General features: G+C 29.9%; 1 protein-coding gene across 1 annotated transcript in view; it reads left to right on the plus strand.

The window, feature by feature from the left end:
- Positions 1-380: 380 nt before the first annotated feature.
- LOC129963803 (alanine aminotransferase 2-like) overlaps positions 381-24,904 on the plus strand; it is a 43,461-nt gene continuing 18,937 nt past the window's right edge. Inside the window, exons 1-9 of the mRNA XM_056078370.1 lie at positions 381-661; positions 2,879-2,968; positions 3,065-3,173; positions 5,059-5,189; positions 5,272-5,385; positions 7,208-7,337; positions 14,788-14,867; positions 19,021-19,154; positions 21,347-21,455. Of these exons, the coding sequence (XP_055934345.1) occupies positions 545-661; positions 2,879-2,968; positions 3,065-3,173; positions 5,059-5,189; positions 5,272-5,385; positions 7,208-7,337; positions 14,788-14,867; positions 19,021-19,154; positions 21,347-21,455 (1,014 nt within the window). The 5' untranslated portion in view covers positions 381-544. The remainder of the gene's footprint in view (positions 662-2,878; positions 2,969-3,064; positions 3,174-5,058; positions 5,190-5,271; positions 5,386-7,207; positions 7,338-14,787; positions 14,868-19,020; positions 19,155-21,346; positions 21,456-24,904) is intronic.

Here is a 24,904-nt window from a genome sequence, read left to right on the forward strand (position 1 = left end):
TTGTATTTATCTAGCTGTTTATGTTTTGTATTTATCGTCTTCATTTTTACTGGAACAACTGGACAGACGAACTTCCACTGAATGAATTTTATTAAAAATATGATCGAAAAAAATTTGATTTAAAGATCTCATATCAAATTTCATTGTCTTAACACACAGGCAAATGTAATTACAAAAATGCGATTTTTTTTTTTTTTTTTTTTATCTCAGGCAAATCAGAAAAGTAAAGATATGTCAAGTTCTTAACCGAATAAAATATTTTTTGCCGATTAAAATATTTTATCTTTGTATACGATAAAGTAAAAAAATATATCTAAAATCGTCTGAAATGAATGGGTCGTCAAGGAATAAATCAAATACAGTTTCACAAGTATCTGGAATGTTATCATTAATCACCAGTTAAAAATAGATTTGATAGCCGTGATGATACACCTGTTGTGATTGTTTCTCAATTACAGTCTGAAGGATTATTATGATTTCAGATACCAACCACTGATCCTCGGTGATTCGAATAGTAAAACTTTTGGTAACAGAAGAAACTAAAATGGAGAAGAAAATCGTCACTTTGGGAAATATCAACTCTAATTTCATAAATATGCAGTATGCGGTCCGTGGACCGCTTTCAATACGGTCGGCGGAAATTGCGAAGGAATTGAAACAGGTATGAAATTAAATTAATTAATTATATTTTCGAATATATATTGTTTATCTTGGAAAATTTCCAAAGATATTTTTATATTTATTTTTCAGAAGATACATTTAAAATAGGTCTTTTAAACTCTTTTCTTTCCTTACCTTTAGATACAGAGATAAAATTAAGATGGAGATAACTGAAGATTCGTCTAAAGAATGAAGCCATTAAAGCGCAAAAATAATGAAAGAAATATAAAGCTAATTGATTAAATTTACGAAAAAACAACTCAATATTTTTCTTGTTTTAAAGATAACAATTCTGTAAGAGAGAAAACAATTGATTCATTTACTTTAAATATTGTAGAACATATATTTTGAATCTGGTATTTTACATGCAAAACAAGAAAAAAATTATTCTATTCTGAATTTAATAGTTATTATTTTAAAATCTGATAGTCGTCATTGAAATAGAATCATAAGTCTTCTTTTTTAAAAATCAATCAAAATTATAAACTTTTATAATTTCCCGTCATTAAATATGATTGCCCACGATTATCTGGAGTCATATCAAAGCTTTCACCCACCTTGATAACAATGAATCAGATATCGGTATCTACTTTGTTATCGATATTATGTGTACAATGCCAACTTGAGAAAAAAAAATCTGTAGATTAAAGAATAATCAATTAACTCCTTCTTTTTATTTATTGTTGATTTTATTGTTTTTAGAAACGATACCAATAGTATGAAAAAATTGAGAAAAGGAGAGGGCAGAAAGAAAGGCAGAGTGAGATTATTGTAATCGTAAAAAACTTCGAAATTGTGAAATATCTCTGCCCAAACCTATTTAAATCTGTCCTTAATTTCCTCATTATTGAAATTACGTCTATCTATCCGTAGACATATAATCCCTATTAAATACTCTACATCACATAAAAATTATGGAGCTGTAAAGAAGCATTTTGGTACTATTCGGCTAAAGAAAAATGTTTAAAATAATTTACATGTACAGGGTAGTCAAAAAAAATTTTTTTAACCGATTTATGGTCTTTTATTTGAAGAAGATTGAAGTTGCAGCGAACTCGGAGTTCGAGTGACGAGGAAGTTATTTTTAGAGCGTAGATTAATTAGAAGCCGTTACATGAATATTAACAAAAAGTTTTAGACAAAATTTCGGTGCTAATCAGGTAGATAAAAAAAAATTCATTTTTACAATAGAACATCGGGATGCAAACACCGATAATGACTGATTTGCTATTGAAATCAATAAAAACATATAATAAACTAGAGATATATTAAACAAAGAAAATAAAAATTTATAGAGAACAAATTCATCGCAATAAATCTCTACACAATTGTATAAATAACAAGCCTTATGCAGTATTACTGATACTATGATGGAAAGCAGGAAGTATCAACAAGAAACTTTTGAATGTACTTAAAGCGTCCAAAAAACGAGCTATATGAAACTATACTCGCTTCTCAGAAAACTGTATCAGGCTTTATGAATCAGAACCATTGAATCTGAATTGCACTTCTTATCTAATGTATTTTTTAAATTTAATTTATTAGAAAAGAGATCTCGTTAAAGACGCCCTTTGCGTTTGCCAAGTAGACTTACACTGTTCTATGGCTCTTTAATGTACATTTGTGCAAAAGAGGCTGGTCATCAAAGGTGGCTAATAGTCTTTTTATATCTTATTTAATTTACTTATTATACATATAAATATAGTGCTCAGTCACGTAAATATACATTATAATATTAAATTACAATTTTTGAATTTTTAATACTCATTAACCTATTCAAAATTTATTCTAATATACAAATATTCCCTTTCTAATTTTACGTAAATTTGGGCCACTAGCCTTTTAAATTGATTTACTGATTTAATTAAGTCATATCATATGTTGCCGCAGTTACATGACAAACGTAACTGTGCATATCATATACCCTCTAACTACTGTTATCTTATGTTATCCTCCGTGAGATGTACAATAGATCTCAAAATTAAATTGACATCCGACATTTTAATTGTTTCACATGAATTTAAATTGACTCATTTAATTTATTTATCTGATTTTAAGAATGAAACCGATTTTAACTGATTTTAAGAATAAATTTTTTTTTTTCTTTCCAGGATGTTTTCAGAAATTTGTGTTTATTTATTCAGTTTTATAAAATATTTATTCATTTTAAGAGAAACATTTCATCAAAATAATTGTTTCTATATAATTATTATTTCAGGGTGTTCCAAAACCTTTCAGTGAAGTGATTCGTGCCAACATTGGAGACTGCCAAGCGATGGGTCAGAAACCTATAACATTCATTCGGCAGGTGAAAATTTTTCCATACTTTTACTTTATAATTTTGATTATTCGATTTTATGATTATTCACAGAATGCTTTTTTTGTGTGTGTGTGTGTGTTTTAGGTCTTGACCTTGTGCGCATATCCAGAGTTGATGACAGATGACAGATTTCCGGATGATGTTAAGGAAAGAGCTCAAAATATCATAAAAGCCTGTGGCGGAAATAGTATTGGTTCGTTTTTCTGCTTTTTTTTTTTTTTTTTTTTGCAGAAACAAGCAACATTTCCTCATTGCTTTTAAGAATAATAACTTTTTTTATTTTTACAGGCATTGTAAGAATAATAAAAGTAACACTTTTTAATTCTTACGACGTACAATGTGTTCTTATATATTCTTACAATGAATTCTTACCATTCTTCTTATTTCTTATTACAATTCTTCTTATTCTTACAACACTCAGAAACACTTTGAACGGAGAATTGATTGCATATTGTCTCGAATTTCCTTAAGCACGTTATCCATTTGGGAACAATTTGTCCAATTAAAGGCTGGACTTGTTTGTTAAAATGTCACTGTTGAGCTATAAACCAGCTTTTCATATGATAAACACTGTGCTTTCTTGTCTTGCTCGATTTTTGCAAGTGTAGTTGTATTTGGCAGCATTTGTTTTCATTATTCACTGCCATAAATTTTGTGTTTCTTTTCTTTTATTATTGCTTTTTTTTTGTATTTTCTTTGCATTTTTGTATATTAATGCTCATGTCATGTACTCATATTTGTATGTTTTTATTCATTATTTTACAACATAGTGATGTTTGTACAATTTAACTGCAATATCTAAGATTTATATCTAACGCTGAAGATTAATGTTAATAGATTAAAGCTTAACTTTTTAAATAATTCAGCTTCTTGGAAATTATTTTTGCAACTCGATGCAAAAACTCACTTGCCTCTTTTTGGCATACAAAGGAAGACCATAAGATGGATAGTCAAACAGAAGGTCAGATTCTTCTGGTGTATCTTCTATTTCATGTCTACAACACTGGATAAATAACAATGACTTTATAGATAAAAGGACATGAGATGGTACTTTCTTGCTATATTTGGTCATATCGGGTTTTGAATATGAATCGATTATTGGAAACAGACAGTTCTGCATCATACCTTCATTTTCAGACACATTTTAAAGCTAGATACGACGGTTATTAATAATTGAAGATAATAATCATAATTAATAATAGAAGAAGAAGACAATAATAGAAGAGGTAAAATCTTTTTATTTTTAAAAAAAGCAACTTTTTTTGAAACAGAGAGGTAGCCACTTTTGTAACGGAACGTTACAACTGATTTAATGATTAAAATTCCAATGACTAATGTGCACTGGGCATTTAAATTGAAATAAAGTATAAAATTTTAGAAATTCGGGTGATTTCATAAATTTCATCTCTTCATCATGAAAATATTTCATTATCTACATGCGCATTTCCGTAATCTAAGGTTCTTCAATGGTGGATATCCATCCTGATTAGGGATTCGATTTTTTGAGATCTCAAGTGATGGAGAAGTGGAATGAAGCCTTGTAGGATTTATTCTCAATTTCCTAATTTTGTTTTACTTCTCAACGTTTATTTCTAGAAATTTTCATTGTAAATAAACAAAAAAAATGAAAATTTTAATTTCAAACATTTTATCATAATTTTTGAAATAAGTATACATAACTGAAGACTTGTTACTAATAAGAAATTAATGTTTTGTCTGTTCTACTTTCTTTTACATATGAAAAGTGAAATTTGGGGAAAAATTTGTTTTGTTCAACGATGCTGTCACGATTGTTTGGCAAAAACAGATGTCTTCAATTGAAAAAAGATAAAGAAACTTTACTAGCCCAGCATATCAGTTGCTAGGAATTTTATCTAAAAAGTTACTAAGCGTAATAAAAGTAAGATTTTGATGAAAGACATATAAATAACAGAAATCCTTTCAAATGCTGGAAATACTAAAGAAAAAAAAAACTTTTATTTAGGAATTTGATGGCTTTTGCATCAAGCTTTAATATTTCAGAGCTTATAGTAATTTATATATTCTTCCTGTGTATGAAATTCTTCCTTAATACGCAGGTGTGTACACTGAAAGTACTGGATTAGAAATAGTCAAGCGCCATGTTGCGCAATACATAGAGAAAAGAGATGGCTTTCCTGCAGATTACTCAAACATCATGCTGAGAACAGGCGCGACTGAAGGTATCAAAGTAAGGATTTCAGATTTTGATGCTTGATTTTCCTATCAAAAGTTCTAAATTTTAAATTTTAAATTGCCCATTTTATGTTTAGAATATCCTCTGCTTGATGAATCATTCGACTAATGGGAAAAGTCCTGGCGTAATGATTCCTATTCCTCAATATCCTCTCTACTCTGCCACAATTGCGGAATACGGAATGCAACAGGTAGTATTTCTAACTACAACAAGCTTTTCTTATGAATACAATGAAATATCTGTGAAAGTGTATCAACATTTAGAGAATTCTGCTCTCAAAGGTAGATAAGCAATATATTGTTCTTTGGCAATGGAGTAATTGCATTGTTAAATTGAAAAAAACCATGAAAAAATATGTTGATTTCAAAAACCTTCAATGATGTTTCTCACATCATTAAATAATTAAAACCCAATAGCTTTTCTAATGAACTGGAAGCATGTTTTGATTACACAAATATTCGCCATCATTGGTTCAAGGATTAATAATTTTTAACAAAAATAAACAAAGAAAATAGTGTACAATTTAATTCAATATATTTATAGAACAAGTCAAAAGGAAATCTCCTTGCAGAATGTCGGAAAGTTTGGTTTCACTCATAACCAATATAGTAGAGAAGTAGTGGAGAACAATGTCGTTTCGAATTACACAACATACAAGAAGCATTTGAACTAAATGTAACTATTTAGACTTCATCCAATGGCTAAAGGTCTTCAATTGCTGACATCAAATGGTCAAGCTTCTTCAGATGTACGGCTTGTTTCTTTCGGCGGTGTCGACTGGCATCGAGAATTATAATTATCGACATTTTTTCAAAGTAGGATGCTTAAAAACTCTATACTAACAGAGCATTCTATAATATTTTAATACAATAGTTGCTTCCCTTTTCGGAATGTTTATCATTTGCTGTTGTTTTACTTTCCCGTTTAAAATTCTTTATAAAGTACTTTTTTTTTTTTTTACTTTCTCGTAATTGTAATCATTGAAAAATTCGAACTCATGATTTTGACAATCGCACATTTTAGACCCCCCCCCAAACTCTGGAAAACATATTTTTGACATTATGTCTGTCTGTCTGTGAACACGATAACTCAAAACCACTGTATGCTAGACGGCTAAAATTTGCAATTATTACCAAATTTGTAGATTTTTTTATCAAATTTTGAGCGAAACCCATTCAGAGGAAATGTGTTTATTTGGCTGTTCGCATAAAAAAGAACTCTATTTCTACAATGCATAAATGTTGTTAAATAAAATTTAGTACACAAGCTTAGAATCTAAAAAATAGATAGTTATCAAATTTTGAACCAAATCCATCAAATTATTGACCGTCTGTCGGTCTTTTCTTTTGAACGCCTGTAAATGCAGTAACTTATAAACGAAAGGACTTAAATCAATGAAATGAAAAACAATGAAATTATCTTGTGACTATTACTGTAGTTTTTTGTAAAATTTTAGTATCAATTGGCGGTAAAAATATCCAAAATATGCGTATTCTCACAATAGATTCAATCAAAATGCTAAATTCTCGCCAACGTTCTATATTTCGTAACTAACGTTCATCAATGCTGCAAGATATTTGTGGCCTACCCAAGGTCCAAAAATTTATGCAGAAAATAAGACCTTTTTTGGAAATTATACGAGAAAGTTTGAAGGAGATCTTTTCCTCCTCTCCACAAAGAATTTACTCACGTTCCCCTACTGGCCAACAGGCTATTTTCTAGCAAGAGATAAAAGGGGCCTCTTTAAAGAAATGTTAAAATTTACTGCATATTTTGTTCAGAATATAACAAAACATATGTGATGCCTTCGTGCCGCACGAGTGCTACAGTATACTTTTCAAATCTTGTAATAATGTAATTTCGGTCCTTCTTCGTGCATAAAAAATTAGGTAATTAATCCCATTAGAGTTTTTTTTTATTATTATTTTCTTAAAAGTAAATATCATTTCGATTTTATTTCTCTCAAAATTCTTGCAAAGAGGTTAATTTAGTTATATCGAATTTTGTTGCAGATCAATTACTATCTGGACGAGGACAATGCTTGGGCTTTGAATATTTCTGAATTAAAGCGAGCTCTTAACGAATCGAAAAAATCATGTGAACCAAAAGTTTTGGTTGTTATCAATCCTGGAAATCCCACAGGTATGATCTTGAAATTATAATAAAAATTATTTAAAAGCTGATATTATGTATTATATTCATTGCAGTATATAGATTATTAGTCTTGGAAGTGATATACAGGATCAGAGTTGATAATTAGTACTGCAAACGCGACCCAAGGCAGAACGCTTGTTGAAATGTTCCGCATCAATCCAATGCACTTGGGGAGAACAGTATATAGCTAGAAAATTGTACATGCGCTGTTCTTCAAGAGACATTTTGCACGCTCTGGATTGATGAGCATTTTTTGTAATAAATAAATAGATGGGGGACTTGATGGACAAAGTGGTACTAGTGAACAAACTTTTTTATAAAGGTCCAGTTTCTGTGTAAAATATTTCAAGCCTTTTCGTACACCACTCTTTTTAGAATTTAGGTCTCATTTTGTGGGTGATTTTGGAGTTATTAGAGTTTTTAATACGTGAGAAAAGTATAAAACTGAAGTTTAAATTTTGTGATCTGTTGGGCTTAATCATAGATTTTACGTTAAATTTATGAATGAAGTTGTTGAATTTTTCTTCAACCAACAAATCATTAAAGTCCGCATAACACTTGAAAAATTATATTTACTGGTTTATAGATTAACATTTATTTTTATATCGAATTATAACGTCTAACGTCTTTGAATGAATTTATTTATATTATGAATTTAAAACTAAGGTAATTCGATGCACGAACAATCAAATAACGTTTGGGCACCGCTAGTAAGGAATTAAAGATAAAAGCGACGTTAATGGCAAGCAAAAGAAGTAATAAATACCAATCAAATATTGCTAAGCACCTCTATATTAAATCACCACTTTAAGTATGTGTTTCTGAAAAAAAGTTTTTTTAAATGACTTATATATACAAGTATATAGAAAAGATTCTTTACAATAAAACCGCATGTCAATTTTATTATTATTATGTTTTCAAATCATAGAAAGCCAAATCGTGGATATGTACAATCCGAGTAGCACCCTTGCCTCAATAATACATAGCACAAAAGACATAGATACTCAAAACTTTTCAGTTTCATTTCTACCTTTTCTGTACAATCAGCTCCTCTTTTCTTTTATCTTCTTTTGTTTTTGAATTATGGATTTTTGAAGTTCTCGGAAATTTGATTCATTTCGCATGTTGGGAGTAGAAAGTATTTCATGAAATGTAAAATTATTCATTCAATGGCCATCGAATACATTAACCATTATGTCAAGTGGGCGGTCATCCATACCGCTGATGCAATTTATTTAGAATTTTAAAGAAACGTAATTCTTTAAACATAGTTATAGATATAATAAAGTTGACTTCCAAAACTATCAACGGTTATACATACGGTTATATTAGCCATTAAATTAATTTTCGATGGATTTTAAAAATATTTTTGTGTACATTTTACTGTACAAAATTTTGTAAACATTTATTGTTTTCTGTTTTTCTGATTAGCAACATGCTATATTTTCTTTTAGAATTCTTTTAAAAATAAAATCAGCAAAAGGATAATAGAATTGTATTACAATATATCCTATTTTTCAATCATTCAACTCAAATAAATTAGTAGAATTTTGGTTGCGTTGAACAACGCTTGTTTCCACAGTCGTTGTCTTCTTATTTAATTTTTTGTTTACATATTAGGTGAAAATTTAGTTAAAATAATTTAAAACATAAAGAAAGTTGATTGAGAAATTCAGTTAAGAATAATATGAGTTAGAGAATGTTACTGATCGAGCCAACAGGATCAAAGCTGTCTAATTATACAGCTGTAAAGGTAAGAGTTCCATTATTAATTATTTTGTAAATTCTGTACTTTATTGTGAGTGTTTATTTGGATGAAATGTCATTTCCGATTGTATCTCAGTGCAATAACAACTAGAATTGAATTTCAATAATATTTGCATGGAATGCCAAATAGATTCGTTAAAAGAATAATATTCTTATGGAAATTCGTATGGAATTGAATTTTCTTAATATTTGTATGTATCACTGTTCTAGTTGCATCTAAATGTAACAATAATTAAATAGAATTTTTATAGTTACTAGAGTTATAGTTTCATTATGTACATATATCTTTTGTTTATTAAGTGCACATATATTAAGCTCAAACGAAGTGTTGGTTTGTATTATACGGTACACATTCACTGCACATTTGTTCTTCCATTGCAAATGTGTATTAAAGACAAAGTTTCATTCATAATATGTATCATTGAATAATTTTTGATAGTTAAATTTGCAGAATTTAAAATTAAAATGGTATTTTGAAAAATATTGTTCATTATTGTTCGAGCTGCTATTGCATCTTTGCAATGGGGTCAATTCACGGTCACGTGTCATGTACCAAACAAACCGCTTCTGTTCAATTTTCAATCGTTCTGCGCATGTCGTGATGTCTGTCGATAACGTTGATGAAACCATCGTTTTGTAAATATTACGCTAGCCGATCAATTATGAAAAACTTCTGATTTTTTAAAAAGAAGATATTTTGAATTATTTAATCCAAATTTTCGTAGTTATATAATTTTATTTTTTATATTAAAATTTTAATTAGTATTTTCAATGGAATTATTGTTTTTGCATAATTAATTACCATAGCATTTTAATTCGTTTGGTGCCACTTTATTCTTTCCTTTCCATATCCCTTCCTTTTTTATCCAAAGGATACATTTTGACAAACGACTATGGCAGTGTTTTTGAAAAATTACATATGTTCGTTTTTACATATTATTTAAATATTATTGAATGTTGAATCTTATGAATATAGTTCTTTTAAAAAATAATTATTACTCTTAGATAAGTTAATATTTTAAAGCTTACTAATAAAATTATTACATTTTTTTTCTTATGTAATTATTTTTATTAATATTGAGACTTTGATGTTTTATGTTTGCTCAGAGGAAAGAACATGAAACTCAAATTAGTATATATTGAATAAATTATGTTTACAATTTCAAATTATAAAATATAAAAGGCATAGATACCTTTTTTTAAAATCTATGCAACTTAATGAATCAGTTATTTCATTTTAATTTGTAGAAATCATTAAAAGAAAACAAACTGAATCAAATTTTCATAATTTTTATTTACACATTACAAAAAAAATATAGATAAAATATATATGATAATTATTTGGAAAAATAGGATCAAATGGATGTTTTAATGCACTCACTAATTCAAAAAAACTATTTACTATTTATCAACATCTATTTTTCTAGACACTTAGAAATAATATAAACACAGTATTACAAGAATGTCAATGTAAATAATGAAATCAGTTTTATTCAACAGAAACATTCTAGATACTAAACAACATTTTTTTTATCACCAATAAAAACATAATGTTGAACAATATACTTTTGAAGCAGAACATTTATGAATTTTTTTAATGCTAAAGTTACACTGATAAAAATTACATTGAATGAATATCATAAAATAAAACAAAAACATATAATACAGTAAATTTAATAAACAAAAATAAGGTCATGATAAATATATATAGAGAGAGAGAGAGAGAGAATTAAAATAGGATATAAAGAGTAGTTGAAAGAAACACTTTTATGCTTTTACAGAATTTTATAATTCAAGATTGATATGTTAAAGAAATAGAAAAGGAAAAAAAAGAGTCCAATATTTTTTGGAATGAATCTCTTTCTTTCTTACAGAATCCTAAGTTCTTGTAGCTCATTTTGCAAATTGCTGATTCTGTCGATTATTTCAGAAAAAATAATAGTCTGGGAAGAAGCAGAGTACATTCTACTGAAATCAGAATTATTTTGCTTAGTAATCAATTCTCTTGCATTTATATACTTAACTAAATGAAATGTGTTTTCAAAACTTAAATATATATATATATATTTCTTATATATAGCATTCAATTTATCAAATTAAGAGCACTTTTAATAAAATACATCAATTATATATATATATTATAACAGTCAATAAGAAAATTGGATTTTTAGTAGTTAGTAAAGGATTCACTTACTAAATAAATCTTTAAGAAATTTATCCACTTCCACCTAAGTTTAGCATTATAGCAGTTGTTATTTTTGCAACAGGAATTTGTTTACTTACATTAATTAAATTTAGATAAAATTTTGTAGAAAAATGCAATGTAATATTCATGTAAACATTTTGAAACCTTCTAAGCATATTCAAAATTATCAGAAATTTCATCAAATGTGAATAAAGTAAATTAGAAATGCACTCCTGTTTTTGTTTGATTGTTTTTGATGGCAAATCGCTTACCGATTTCTTTTTCTTCGAATAGTTTTTCTACCAAATTACTGGAACAGCTATATTTAATAAATGGACACACACTGAATGAATTCTTCAAAATGATCGGAGCATATCACCGACTTCGAAGGCTTGAAAAAATCTATACCAAAGCTATCAACCCAAGTCATGATTGTTTAAAGGAAAATAAGAAAACGTTTTTATCATAACAGTCACTCTTGTGTTTCGCATCAAAACATGCATCCATCAGCACATCAGTATTTCTTCTGTTAACACATAATAAGAGGAAAGAAAATGACTCAAAAATTATAACTTCAAATGTAAACAAAAAAATCCGCTTCATACTCGGCGGAGAACGTTAATGGCAGACTAATCGATGAAAGCGGTGCGGATGAAACTTAAATGCCATGCGCGAATAGGTCATGACATGTGACTTTTAAGTCACATGAATTGACCCCATTGAATAGAAATTACTGCCTTTTATTTAGTATTCATCATTGTAATAGTACTTGATTGAATTAAATCTTGCGTCATTGCAGAAAGTGCAGTCCAGTTTTGAAGAGGGAAAAAAAAACAGCAAATACCTGTGTTTGATTTCTTAGAAACAACCCATATTGTGAAGCCATAAACATGAAACCATAAACTTTCCAGTAATAAACATGTTTATTTTAATCTAAATATTATTGTTATTTGATAAGAATATATAATTAACAGAAAGGGGGAAATGAAAGATATATGGAGGCAAGCTAAAAGAGAAAATTTGATGTAAATCCTGAATTAAACTGCATCTAGTAATTATTTAAGATGGAAGCAAAACAACAAAGTTCTTCGGCTGTGTGAAATTGTAATAAAATATATGCATTATTTATTTATTTTTCGTGTGTGGACAAAACTGTGTGAATTAAAATAGGAACATCTATAAATAATTGATATTTTGTCTTGTTTAGATAAGAATTATAGCGATGCGATTTTTGTAATATAAAATACATCTTACCATTCTGTAAGTTTATATTTGCATGACAAATGCATTCTTTTCTCAGTAGAATTTTTTGATTTAATATTTAGGCCTTTTTGAAAAACAAAATATCGTTTTTGATACAGACTAGAAAAATATTTAATAATTGCTAAATGGAATTTATTGACCATCATTCGAGCAACACCTATGGAAGGAATTCTATGCAATGGAAATACAAATTCCAAATGACGAGTTTCCAATCGACGAATTGTTGAGTTTCAGTCTGTGTTGACTTTGTATTTCCTTGCTTTATTTCTTGTTATTGTTTTTTTTATTAAAAATTGTTTAGTTACAAGCTCATTATTCCTCCTGAATGAGATTTATATGAGGTTATCTAACTTTCGATCATCTCGATTCAGCAGTGTACTTCTAAAGGATCCGACATCCAAATTCTCAAAAATCGAGTTAGTTTGAAATAGGACAATAAACATTGCAATGAAGATGTTGCTAATCTTAAGTTTAAAACTATAGTTGCGATTAGGATTGAGATTGAACAATGGAACGATTAAAATAAGACGGAGCTTAAAATACGAGAGGAATTGTTAAATGTCGTGTTTCAGTTAGAAAAATAAAACATAACTTTGATGACTCTACAATGCCGATGCATGGTTTCCTGTTATAAAATGATTAAAACTGCATCTAATTTTAATTTAATGAGGATATAAGCTGTTCCTCTCAATATTTGGATGACAGATGAAAAGACCTTGTCTACACGATAGACTGGGTTTCAAGAACAATATTATTGCAGCTTAGTATTGTTCAATTCATTTCTAGAATATCTTTAAAAAACTCTCTTATAAGTACATCAAAGCTACATTGCAAAGGAAATTTAAATATGGAAAGCTTAGTTAAATTCGAGAAGGAATTCATTTACCATCATCAGAATCACGAAAAAATCTGAAGAGAATTCACTTTTGAGACTTCAGATTATTTCCAGAAATAGATAGATGAATTCGAAATCAATTTTTTGAAACTTTGATTATAAATTATAAGAGATCGAGTTGATCAGATAATTTTCATTTTGATTTGATAATTATCTAATTTGAGACATCAAATTAAGGCTTGTATTCGAACAAGGTATAAGGACTTAGGAGATCTGTATCGGGCTCCAATAGGCTTATTCCATGTTCCAAAAAGAAAGGGTTCTTAAATTTCTGGTACAAAATAGAACCTTTTGATGTTCTTGAAAAATACTCAATCGTTTATTGTAGCAATCTAACACTTGCAACTATGTACTAAGAGAGTCATTCGGTACGTATGATTCGGTTTTTGTTCAAAGTGCCCTAAACTATATAAAGCATTAATATTATTTAAGATGAAATGGGTTGACAGATTAAAGAAATATTTGAATTTTCCCTAGTCGAATAAAGAGACAGTTACTGATTCATTTTGTCGTCTGTGTAGCTAAAAAACTGAAAACGCTATACTATATATTTCCTATTTTTAACCTTTGCAGTACCAGATGCACATATTAAGATCATTGTAGGAAATTTGATGGCCGAGATAAGATGAATTCCTTTTCTTTCCTTTTAAGTCTTGCTTCAAGTATCTATATCGTTCTTAAGTCATCAAACATACCTATTTTGAGGGTAAGGGAAGTGTGACCATTAATTTTATCAACCATTATAGTAATAAGAGGCCATTGATAAATGTAGACAAACTGTTTGTTGAATTTTAATGAAATGTGGTCATTTAAACTTAACTATCTATGCAATAAAATTGGTTTCCAACGCCCCTCAATGTGATTTGATTACATAAATAGTTAAATTAATATTTTAAGTAATTTTTTTTTCTAATTTTATATTTTTGTGTATTTCTTATATATTTTCTGTTTTTGCTACTGGCAACATGTTTTTTCTAGAATTTTTCTTAATATAAAATTAGTTGAACTTTTGTGTTGTCGAATCATGGTTGCTTCTGCATTCTGCAGTCATTATCTTCTTATTAATTCTTTAAAATGTATTAGTTAAGATAATTTAGAAATAAATATGATTGCGTTTTCTTTTAAGAATAATGTCTACTTGCGGAATTTTACTATAATCGTTCTGACTTATTTTCTTTTATTAAGTTAATTACCTTTATTACTTATTATTAATTACTTATTATTCTTTATATTTCTCAATATTTTTATAACAGTTTATATGCATCCATAATTTTTATTTATATATTGCATTTTGATTATCTTCAATTGATTGCTTTTTTCTCTTTAAGGTTCTGTTCTCACTTATGAAAATATCCGAGAAATTATTAAATTCGCTTTCGAAGAGAAACTGCTTCTCATGGCTGATGAGGTGTGTTTAGATTGCTACATTAATTTTCTATTAAGATGTTTAGAAGCTGTATCTTTAAAAAATTATGCTATTAATTTGTATGAAAATAATTGAAATTTTATTCTTATGGAATCAACTTATACTCGCGTGATACAAATTAAGTTAAACTCATTAATTTTAGAATATAATGAACAAATATCTGAAGCAAAAAGATGTAGCATCCCTTACAGCATATGCAGATTGCGATTAGATGTTAAATGACGCGCTCAATTGCATTTTTTTTTGTGACTTTAAAATAAAATTGTTTACCTACTTTCGCAATGCAAATAAATTTCGAAATTCAAATATATATTTGAATCAAATTTAATCTAAGAATAATCACAATTATTGTTTTATATGCTGCTTTCGCGATGAAAATACAAAATATAACACGAAAGAAGCATCTTAAAAACCTTCAAAGGTGTACTTTCAAAGCTTTGATTATTGCGATTGAGGAACAAAATAAAATAAATGCTTAGTTTAAAATGTGTATTCACTTGAGTGGATAACTCGTCACATCGGCTAAAAGAATGCCTAGTATTCATTCACTCATAATAACTCAAGGAATGTACAATATAATTTCAATTTCATCCTCGAAATACGCATAACACGGAATACAAATAACTCCGTAAGATTTATAAAAATAAACATATGCCCTGGAAAAGGTGGTTTTGGCAGGTCCCTTACAAATTCAAGTACCTAATTAGTGAAGACCATTCTGTATTTGTTCTAATTTAAACTGAATGCATTCCTGTTCCAGAAGCATCACTGGAATCACTTTTCTATGGCAACATAGCAACTACGTGCGGGGATTTTGTCTTCTAAAGGTATTACAATTCGACCAAAGACTCAATGAATTAGTGAACTATCCAGAGCTTTAACAAGAATTGTGTTGGCAATTTTGGAAGTCTTTTCTGATATATCCATTTGTGATGCAGATGAGGTTAACATTCTCTGTACCAATTTTTGCAGAACTGCTTTCGTTAATCTTGAGAGCCTGTCAGTTAACTAATAAGGGTAATTTACATTGAGGATTTGTTCGTTTTGTTAAATCTAGGAGAGAGGATTTGATGAGGAAGTGGTGGGGAGTTGGTAATTACATTAACTGATTCCTTACTTTCATAATACAAATAAAGCTCAAAATTCAAATATATCTTCAAATCTTAATTTATTTGGGAATAATCATAATTAGGGTTTTATATTGATGTCTGTTTTTATTTATGCAAAATGACGCGCAGAAATGATGAATATACAAAATGTAACATGAAAGGAGCATCCTAAAAGTCTTCAATGGTATTTTTAAAATTTTTGTTATTTTGATTGTAGAAAAGAATAAATTAAATCTGAAATTGATACATGTTTCCATTTCGGCAGATTAAGGTTGTTATATCTTCAGATTATACGATTTTTTATCTTACAGGCTCTTATTAAATGGTGATTTTCTCCTTTTATTAAACTTCGTGCTACAAAACAATATGATCTGGAAAATATGAAAGAATGATATGTCATTAAACATCATTGCTAATGAAAATTGTTGCTGTTCTGATTCACAGGCAATGTTAAAATGGTAATCAGAAGTTTCTTTGAAATTTGATTCATTGACGGAGTAGACTTCCTAGGGTAATTACTTGATGGATTAAGAAAGGATGTAATGCAACAGTGAAGACCTTTGTTAGATGTATCGAAAGCAAATTAAATGTGAAGTACCTTGGAACATACAAAAGAACCATGCAATGGACGATTTGATTTCCATTTAATTCCCACGACATTCAGTTTAGTGAAAAATTGTTGGCAGAAGTCATGTCCAGTCTTTGGAAAAGACAATGCGGAACTTTCCTACTACTGTTAAATATTTCATGCATTGTTGGCAAGATTGTGATTTTGTTTGTCTATAAGTCAAACAATTATGACACTTAAAGCGAAAAACGGAAAGATAATGAGAAACTGAAACCTTTGCTTTAAAAGAGAGAGTAAAATCTAGAGACCTACATAAAAATACCTCACATAGTATTCCGTAATGGGAAATCGATTTAGTTGATGATTTATAAAAAGATCAGATCATAGCTTAGTCTAAATCAGAACCATTGTGTGCCTCTGATTTATACTAAACATTTTGTAATTAGATAATTGGTACTTATTAATTAATAGTGCCCAAATTCGCCAAATGTAGCACCAAAACCAAATTGGCATTTCAACCCTATGAGCGCGCTTGAGCGCTCTTCTAACTTACGAGAAGAAAACAAGCATCTATTTATGCTGTTTATATTAAAAGATGATAAAATTATCACCAACGAATTGCCAATCCTTCACCGTTAGTTAATAAGTACCATATAATCATTCAACAACTCAAACAACATCAGAAAGATAGGTTGAAAGATGAGATTTATGGTTACTTAATAGTGTTTATTTCATTTCAACAAACTCTTTTCAGTAGAAAATTCTTTTAGGATCCTAATGGTACACATTTCTTCAATTATAGAACCAACTACATTCACATTATCTACCTGATGGAGGAAGAACTTGCTGATGAATCTAAGACTATATACCCATGCACAAATTGACTTTGATAAACAAAAAAAAATTTGCCATAAGCTCCAGAACAGCATGCTATTGAATCATTGATTCAGCGATAAACAGAACGATAAATAGATTACAGACGCAAATGACTAGCATTATTGAGATAAATTGTATCATTATCCAGAGAGGAATCTTACGGACCCAGACATCACAATTTATGCTATTATCTTTTCAGGTATTAAACTCCTAGAATTACTGTCAGTTGAATTAATTTTTTCAAGAATGTTGTTCCAGGTTTTATTGTTTTGGAGAAAAGGGTATTACGAAATATTTGGTCTTCGAAGAGGCGGGGGGGGGGGGTGAAAACCAGCAAAAGAGCAATCTTAGAGTCAGATGAGTGAAATGCTCCATGAATTGACAATACCATTAATTTGACGAATAGTTTATAAATTTGGGCCATTCACAGGGTAGAACAAAGATCAGTGTTGTAAATTTTTCCTGGAATGCATAAGCCTTTGAGGAAATATAACTAAATTTGTGCAATTGTACAACAACTGGTTTTGACTGTAAGTAGTTCATGAGATATCTTGGTAAATTGTTGTCTTTCAGAAGGAAAATTTTCAACTGAAATACTTTTCAAATTTGAAGAATATAAGCTTAACAAAACAGTGAATTTTCCCATAAGTCATTCATTAAGATTTTAAAAATTGTTGTAGATGCAAATGAGTCGAAGATTCTAACAAGTACAGAAAACAGCTGGTGTTTGGTGAACAAATGGTCAGGCGGAAAAAATGACAGTAATCTGTTTTCACCCTTTAAATCTTCTTTATGAGGACTGCTCTGTAATTTTATATGTTTATATATTCACCATACGTTTGGCGCAGCATAGCCATGTCTGGCTTTTGCGCCATTAAAATCCAATCAATCAATAAATCATTATGAGGACTACTGAAATACAATCCTTATAACTCAAACGCTGTTTTAACTGGCTACTTGAGAATATTCATTTAAATAAAAAAAAAATCCATAAATATTAATTGATATGTTCCGTGTTTCGGTTCTATCGGCCATAGTTATAAGTTCGCCAAGATAATAACTGACAATAGTTAGATTTGAGATGACGTAAAGGTTTATATATTTAAATTCTTTAAAATTTAGATGCAAATTATTTAAAGTTTTTGTAATAGTATATTATATTTTTAAAAACAAACTGTAAAACGAATCTTTAGTTTCCTCCTAGTCATAGCTTTTATGAAACTAATTTATTGTAGAAGTTTTAAAGTAATACATGTGACACAGTAAAATTAGGTGGTACATAAAACAGCATTATTTGGTATAGTAAGCAGCATTATTCATATCTGAAAACAACTGGGGCTATAATTCTATTTAGCAAGTGCCCTGTAGCCTAACGATAGAGATTATTACATATAGATATGCCTCTATAAAAGGGAAGCGTGAACGCCTTTATAAGGGGTTCTCTTTCTTTATAAAAAGTGTTCCAAAAACCTTTTTCGAGGAATGTATCCTAATATATCCTTCCCTCTAATGTGGGAAGTATATATTAGTTAATTAACCAATACACGGACTAATATTAGCTTCCTTATTTATTCAATTGCAGGTGTATCAGGATAATGTATACGCTCCAGGCAAGCAGTTTCACTCCTTCAAAAAAGTATTGATGGAATTGGGCGAGCCTTACAATAGGATGGAGTTGGTCTCCTTTATGTCTGCTTCAAAGGGCTATATGGGCGAGTAAGAGATACTGTTTTTGTTTTAAGTTTCCTGATTAACATGATTCCTATATTATTTCAGTGAAATGTTATTTTATGTTGTTTAGCTAAAAAATTTGTTTTATATGTAATGAATTGCGACATCAGTTTCCTCAGAGTTCAATGAAATTATTCTTTTCTTGAACTGATCTTGAATATCCAATTCGCCTTAAATTATATACATAATTGCTTAAAGGAGGCAGATAACCACAAAAGGAGGCGAACTACATAGAAATTCATGTCAGATGAATATAATAGACATCACTGCACTTTGGCGCAGAAGAAATGGTTTCTTTATAGAGGAAAAATGTGTTCAATATTATTTTCTGGTTAAATAGAATAAAATGTTCTAATATGGGACTCCAGCTACTTTTACCTATAACAGACATCACTGCACTTTGGCGCAGAAGAAATGGTTTCTTTATAGAGGAAAAATGTGTTCAATATTATTTTCTGGTTAAATAGAATAAAATTTTCTAATATGGGACTCCAGCTACTTTTACCTTGGCTTATTTGACTCATCGTATTGTTTCCAATATCCATTCCTGTCTTATGTGATCCACTGCCAATTCTTTGAATTTTGTTATTACAATGATATACTTCTTTAAAAAGTAATTCTTTGTTAATTCATTAATTTTTTGTTTTTAATTTATGGTAAATTGTCTTTACAATTTTAAGCATCAGCATATAAATAATGTTTCTCTTCTCTGCCAATAGTCTGCTATACACAAGGGGATCCTTAAAGTCCTTTCAAGACTTTTAAATTCAAGACGGATTCTCTTACCATCAAGGAAGTAACGTGTACCTATAACAGACTATTCTGAATTTATTGAGATAGGCATCAACGCCCTTAATGACGAAATAAAGGTTAAAAAAAATAACTAAATAAATCAAGAGGCCGACCAAAAAATCCAGTGAGAAAAATGTACGCTATATAGTAATAAAAATACAAGAAAAATTTTCATGGGAGTTATCTGTAAACATGGCGGAGACATTTTCGATTAAAACTATGAACTTTCCGTGACTTGAAAAAGGGTCCGCCCTAAAATTGGAAATTTTATTTTCAATACTATCATACAGTTTTTCCTAGTTAAGCAACGGTGAAATGAAATTCAAACGACAACGAAAGGATATTACTATCTAAGGTACTATCAGGAAGGGTAGAGGATAATCTAACGTTATTGAGAGAGTTTTTTACATTTTATTGCGGAAAATTTTTTCTTATACTATCTTAAACTTTAGTAATGCTAATTTGATTTCTGATCATCTTTTACCTCCAATTTTAATATTTTTTTCAAAATTTTAAGCAATATTAAGCGTTTTTATTTATAGTGGAATTCAAACATTTTATTGTTTCATAAAATTTTACTCGTTTTTTTTTTTTCCGCTACAAAAAATATGGTAAACTTTTTTCTTTAGACATTAATTACAAAGTAGAATTTTCACTTTTGTTTTCTTCAGTATGGTAATATTTTAAGGCTGAAACTTTTTCTGTAAATTGTATAATGTAAAAAAAAAATAAAAAAATATTGTGTTCTTTACGCAGTCAAGCCAGACGAAGACAGCCTTAAACATTATTATGTTATAATACTTCGGATGAAAGGTTGGACTTTTTTTTCTTTTCTTTTTTTTAAATAAGATATAAATTTATCGAAGGATATGAAGCTAATATCAGTTAATATACCATATTTTGAAATAATTATAATTGTATCAGGAGCATTTTACGCTCTAATTGATCCCACCACTGACTAAAATTCCGTCTAAATATCACATTTAAATACGACTCGTATAAGTGTTGACAAAAAGAGAAGCTCACCTTTCCTCTCAAAATTAAATTTCAATTTTTTTTTTTTTCTCTAATTATGGAAACTATTTTCCCAGTTACTCAGGAAATATGATCCTGACCTCACCCCCGTGTTTCCTGAATCTCTATTTTGAAAAAATCTTTCTTCCATCATTAAATTAAATAAATTTTTAAATCTAGCCACGAAATCTTTATAAACCATCATCTAATTCGATTTCGATTAAACAAGTGAAAGATTTTAATGAAAGAGAGATTCTGTAATTTCTATATGCATTATAGGAAATTTGAAACACTAATTTTCTGTCTCCCTCCCCCCTCCTTATACAATGAAAAAGTCATTTGATCTCTATGTACAAAATTGTGCTTTGCAGGTGTGGATTTCGAAGTGGATATGTGGAATTGGTAAATTTTAGCCCAGATGTCAAATATATGCTTTTTAAATTTGCATCTGCTGCTTCATGTCCTAATGTTTTGGGACAGGTGAGTTAGTTCCCTTAAATTACTTCTTTTCCACTTCTCGATGGCTATAACATTTCATTAGATGATACATTTTTATTTTAAAATATAATGCTGTAATATGTTTTTACGGATCACTTCAATTCCACTGCTACTTCTAAGTCCGTAAATTCATCGGGTTCGCTTGTAGTGGGTGTAAGGTGTGAAAATAATTAGCAAGCCTCAATAACGAACGACGACTTTTATTAAACACGAAGACACAGACGACGAATACAAAGACGACAACTATATATAGCCGAGACGTATACACAATAGCTCACTACAACAGTCTGTAGATCATAAGTAGTAATTCAGTAGTATTAACGACCACAGCACACAAAGACAGAATTCAGCAGCAGAGGGAATCTTCGGAGCTTCGCTCTATGGTTTATCCAAACGGCTGAAATTCTCCACTCTCTCCTCGCTTTAGCTGTATCCAACTGCCACCTCACTATTACGCGACTGGCTACTCTACACACGACACGATGCTGCTTCCACAATAAAAGCCAGGACTCGGCACACAGCAGTTTAGCACTCGTTTTAGCTCCACACAACGCTGGACTATTCCGCCGTTGCTTCGTTATGCTCTCGACGACTAGTTACTTGTCTACGATTCCGATTCATTGAAGCTCCTTTCTTGCAAGGTTGATGCCTGTGATGGGCAACCGTCTGTCCTGGAAGATGCTATAGGAGACGCTGCTGAGAGTAAACTGACTTGATCTGCTTTCTCCTCGTAGTGGTATCGAGGGGTGGGTGAGTGGGGGTTATAAGAAACTGCTTTCCCATTGGCTGCTGCCAGAGGAGGGAAATGGACTATTGATTTTGTACCTGGGTTTTAGATAATTTTATTTCAAGTTAATTTAAATTAGCTGTTTGAGATATTGCATTAACAGAAATAAATAATTTTGACATTGGGTCTTTTGCATTCCTCATTTCCTTAATTGCAGTTAATGGATGTGGTATTTCAGCGAATAATTTTTTGATCTCATTTGTTGCTTCAAAAAGTTTGATGATTTGCGATGCTGGGTTATTTTTGTTTACATTTGGAGGACAATTATTAAACTGTGGTTCAATCTGTTGGGAGAGGGGTATTTGGTTCTAATGCTTGAGCGTAGGAGAAGTTAGGTCTAGCATAGTTAGTTTTGAATGTGTTATTTCTATTTAGTTGGGGATTTTGCAGTTTGGGGAATTTAGAACAACCTCTGTAAGCAGCTGAGTGTCCTTCCTGCTCGCAATTTATACATTTTGGTTTCTCTATTTTTTTCTTTGTTGGGGCATCCCTTGTTTGATGCTCGCCACTGCATTTAATGCACCTGGGTTTCATGGCACAGTTTTCCGATCTGTTGTCGAAATTATTGCAATTGTAACATTGGGAGATAGTATTTCTGCCTCGGAATTGTTCCACAGTTACTTTTAAATAATCTATTGAGGTAACTTTATAAATTTGATCGACAATGCTATTGCTATTAAATTCAACTAGTAAAAATGGGAGGGGTCTAAGCGTTTTTAACTGGCTTAATCTTACTTCAATAAACTTATTTACTTACTACAATTAAATAAACTTTGTTTGTAAATAAATAAACTTTGTTTATTGAGAAACCAAGATTTTTAATTTCCGCTTCATGAGCTTCTTTAATGCAATTAATAGGACAGATCTCTGAATTTTTGGGCGTATAACATAATATTCGAAGCATTGTTCTCTGCAATAATCTTGCAACTTCCTGTGCATTTCAATGCTTTATGGGGAAACTTTAATAAAACCATTTCCTAAAATATTGTTGGTTATACCAAATTTAGAATGTAATTTTTCCAAAACTTTGTTAAAATCTTTGGTACTTTAACATAATTGGGGTTACTTTATCTTCATTTTTATTTTCGACTATTACACTTTTATTTTGTTCATTTACTAAGGGCTCAAATCTAGTGCTTAATTGAACATTATTGTTACGGGTTTTGCAGATTTTCTTTTGGGGGAGAGTTTAAATTCCTCAACCTGATCAGTTTTAAGGCAGCCAAGGGATTTAGTTAATTCATGCTCACCCTTTAATTGCTCCAATTCCTCTAATAGTAATATCCTGAGCTCAACGTGTTGTTGGTAGTCAGGGCGAGCGGCACATTCGTCATTTTCGAGCATGGCTATCATTGATGTTAAGATGTTCAGTCGAAAATTAGCTCTAACAATCTTATTCGTAATGATTGCCTTTCTTATACAGTTTGCGCAAAGACAATTGCCCTCCGAGCTAGCGAATTCAATTTCCATATCGGTAGGACTGGGGTGAGTACATTGCCTTTTCGCTATAGCTCCCTTTTCAGACATTCCCTTCCGAAAACAGATCCTTACAAGGACTAGTCAGGAAAAAAATGAAAATGATTCATTGCAGCTTGAGACTGCCGGCCTTTTATAGTTTAATGGAGGCGGGCCGAGAAGGTTCGGGGCCAATCAGGCTTATCTTGGTTCCTCTTGGATGGACCGCTAAAATTCTCGAATTTTCCAGTAATATTTATTTTGACGCCAAAGTCGCCATGTTTGCCGCCTAGCTCTGAGATCACTGACAAGGCACCCGATCAGCACCCACAGAGCTGATCGTAAAACGATCCTTCCAGTGACTGAACTAACCGGATTGGAAAGTAACATTACAGGCTTGAAACAATATTTTAAAATTATATATGTTAATAATTTTTTTAAATAATAGGATTTATTCAAGTCAAAAATAAGTACATACAAATTCTAGATGAAGAGAATACGAATATTTACTCACTTATAAATGATTCAACTATTTATGTCCTTAATAGAAGTATTTGTGAGAGATTTAATCAGGGTCGTTTGGAATTGAAAGGTTTGAGAGTAATTTTTAATAAACTTTACGCGACATCGCTCTTCAGTTTAAACAATAATTAATTTACCATATTAATATCTACAGACTGGCACACTAAATTTAAAATACGCCATGCGAGATACAAAAACTGAAGAAAATGCTTTGCCTGCATCTAATACAAGGGGATAGAATAATAATATAAACACGTATTACTTCTTGGATATTAGATGTTCTCTTTGTTAATCAAAATTTTCATTTTATTTTTAATTTAAAATATACAACTTTAGTAGTTAAATAAAGTACAACGTAGCAACTTTAAACTTTTTCTCCCATAAAAGTTTCAGTGTATATTATCACAATAAAAAAAAACCTTTTTGTATCATTTTAAAATTCGAAATATTAATTTTGCAGTGATACTAAATTCATTTATGAACGATTTTTCTTTAATTTTGATAAATTAAAACAAAATTAAATATATTTTACAATAATACTTTTTATTGCTTAATTACTACATTTATACACATAGGCACCTCGATGATATTAAATATAGTTTTTAATGTGTGTGCATGCTGTTGTTGGAAATGAATTTTCAAAATAGTATGTGTCCTAAAAATGCAT

Source organism: Argiope bruennichi, chromosome 3, assembly GCF_947563725.1.
Source record: "Argiope bruennichi chromosome 3, qqArgBrue1.1, whole genome shotgun sequence".
Lineage (NCBI taxonomy): Eukaryota > Metazoa > Arthropoda > Arachnida > Araneae > Araneidae > Argiope > Argiope bruennichi.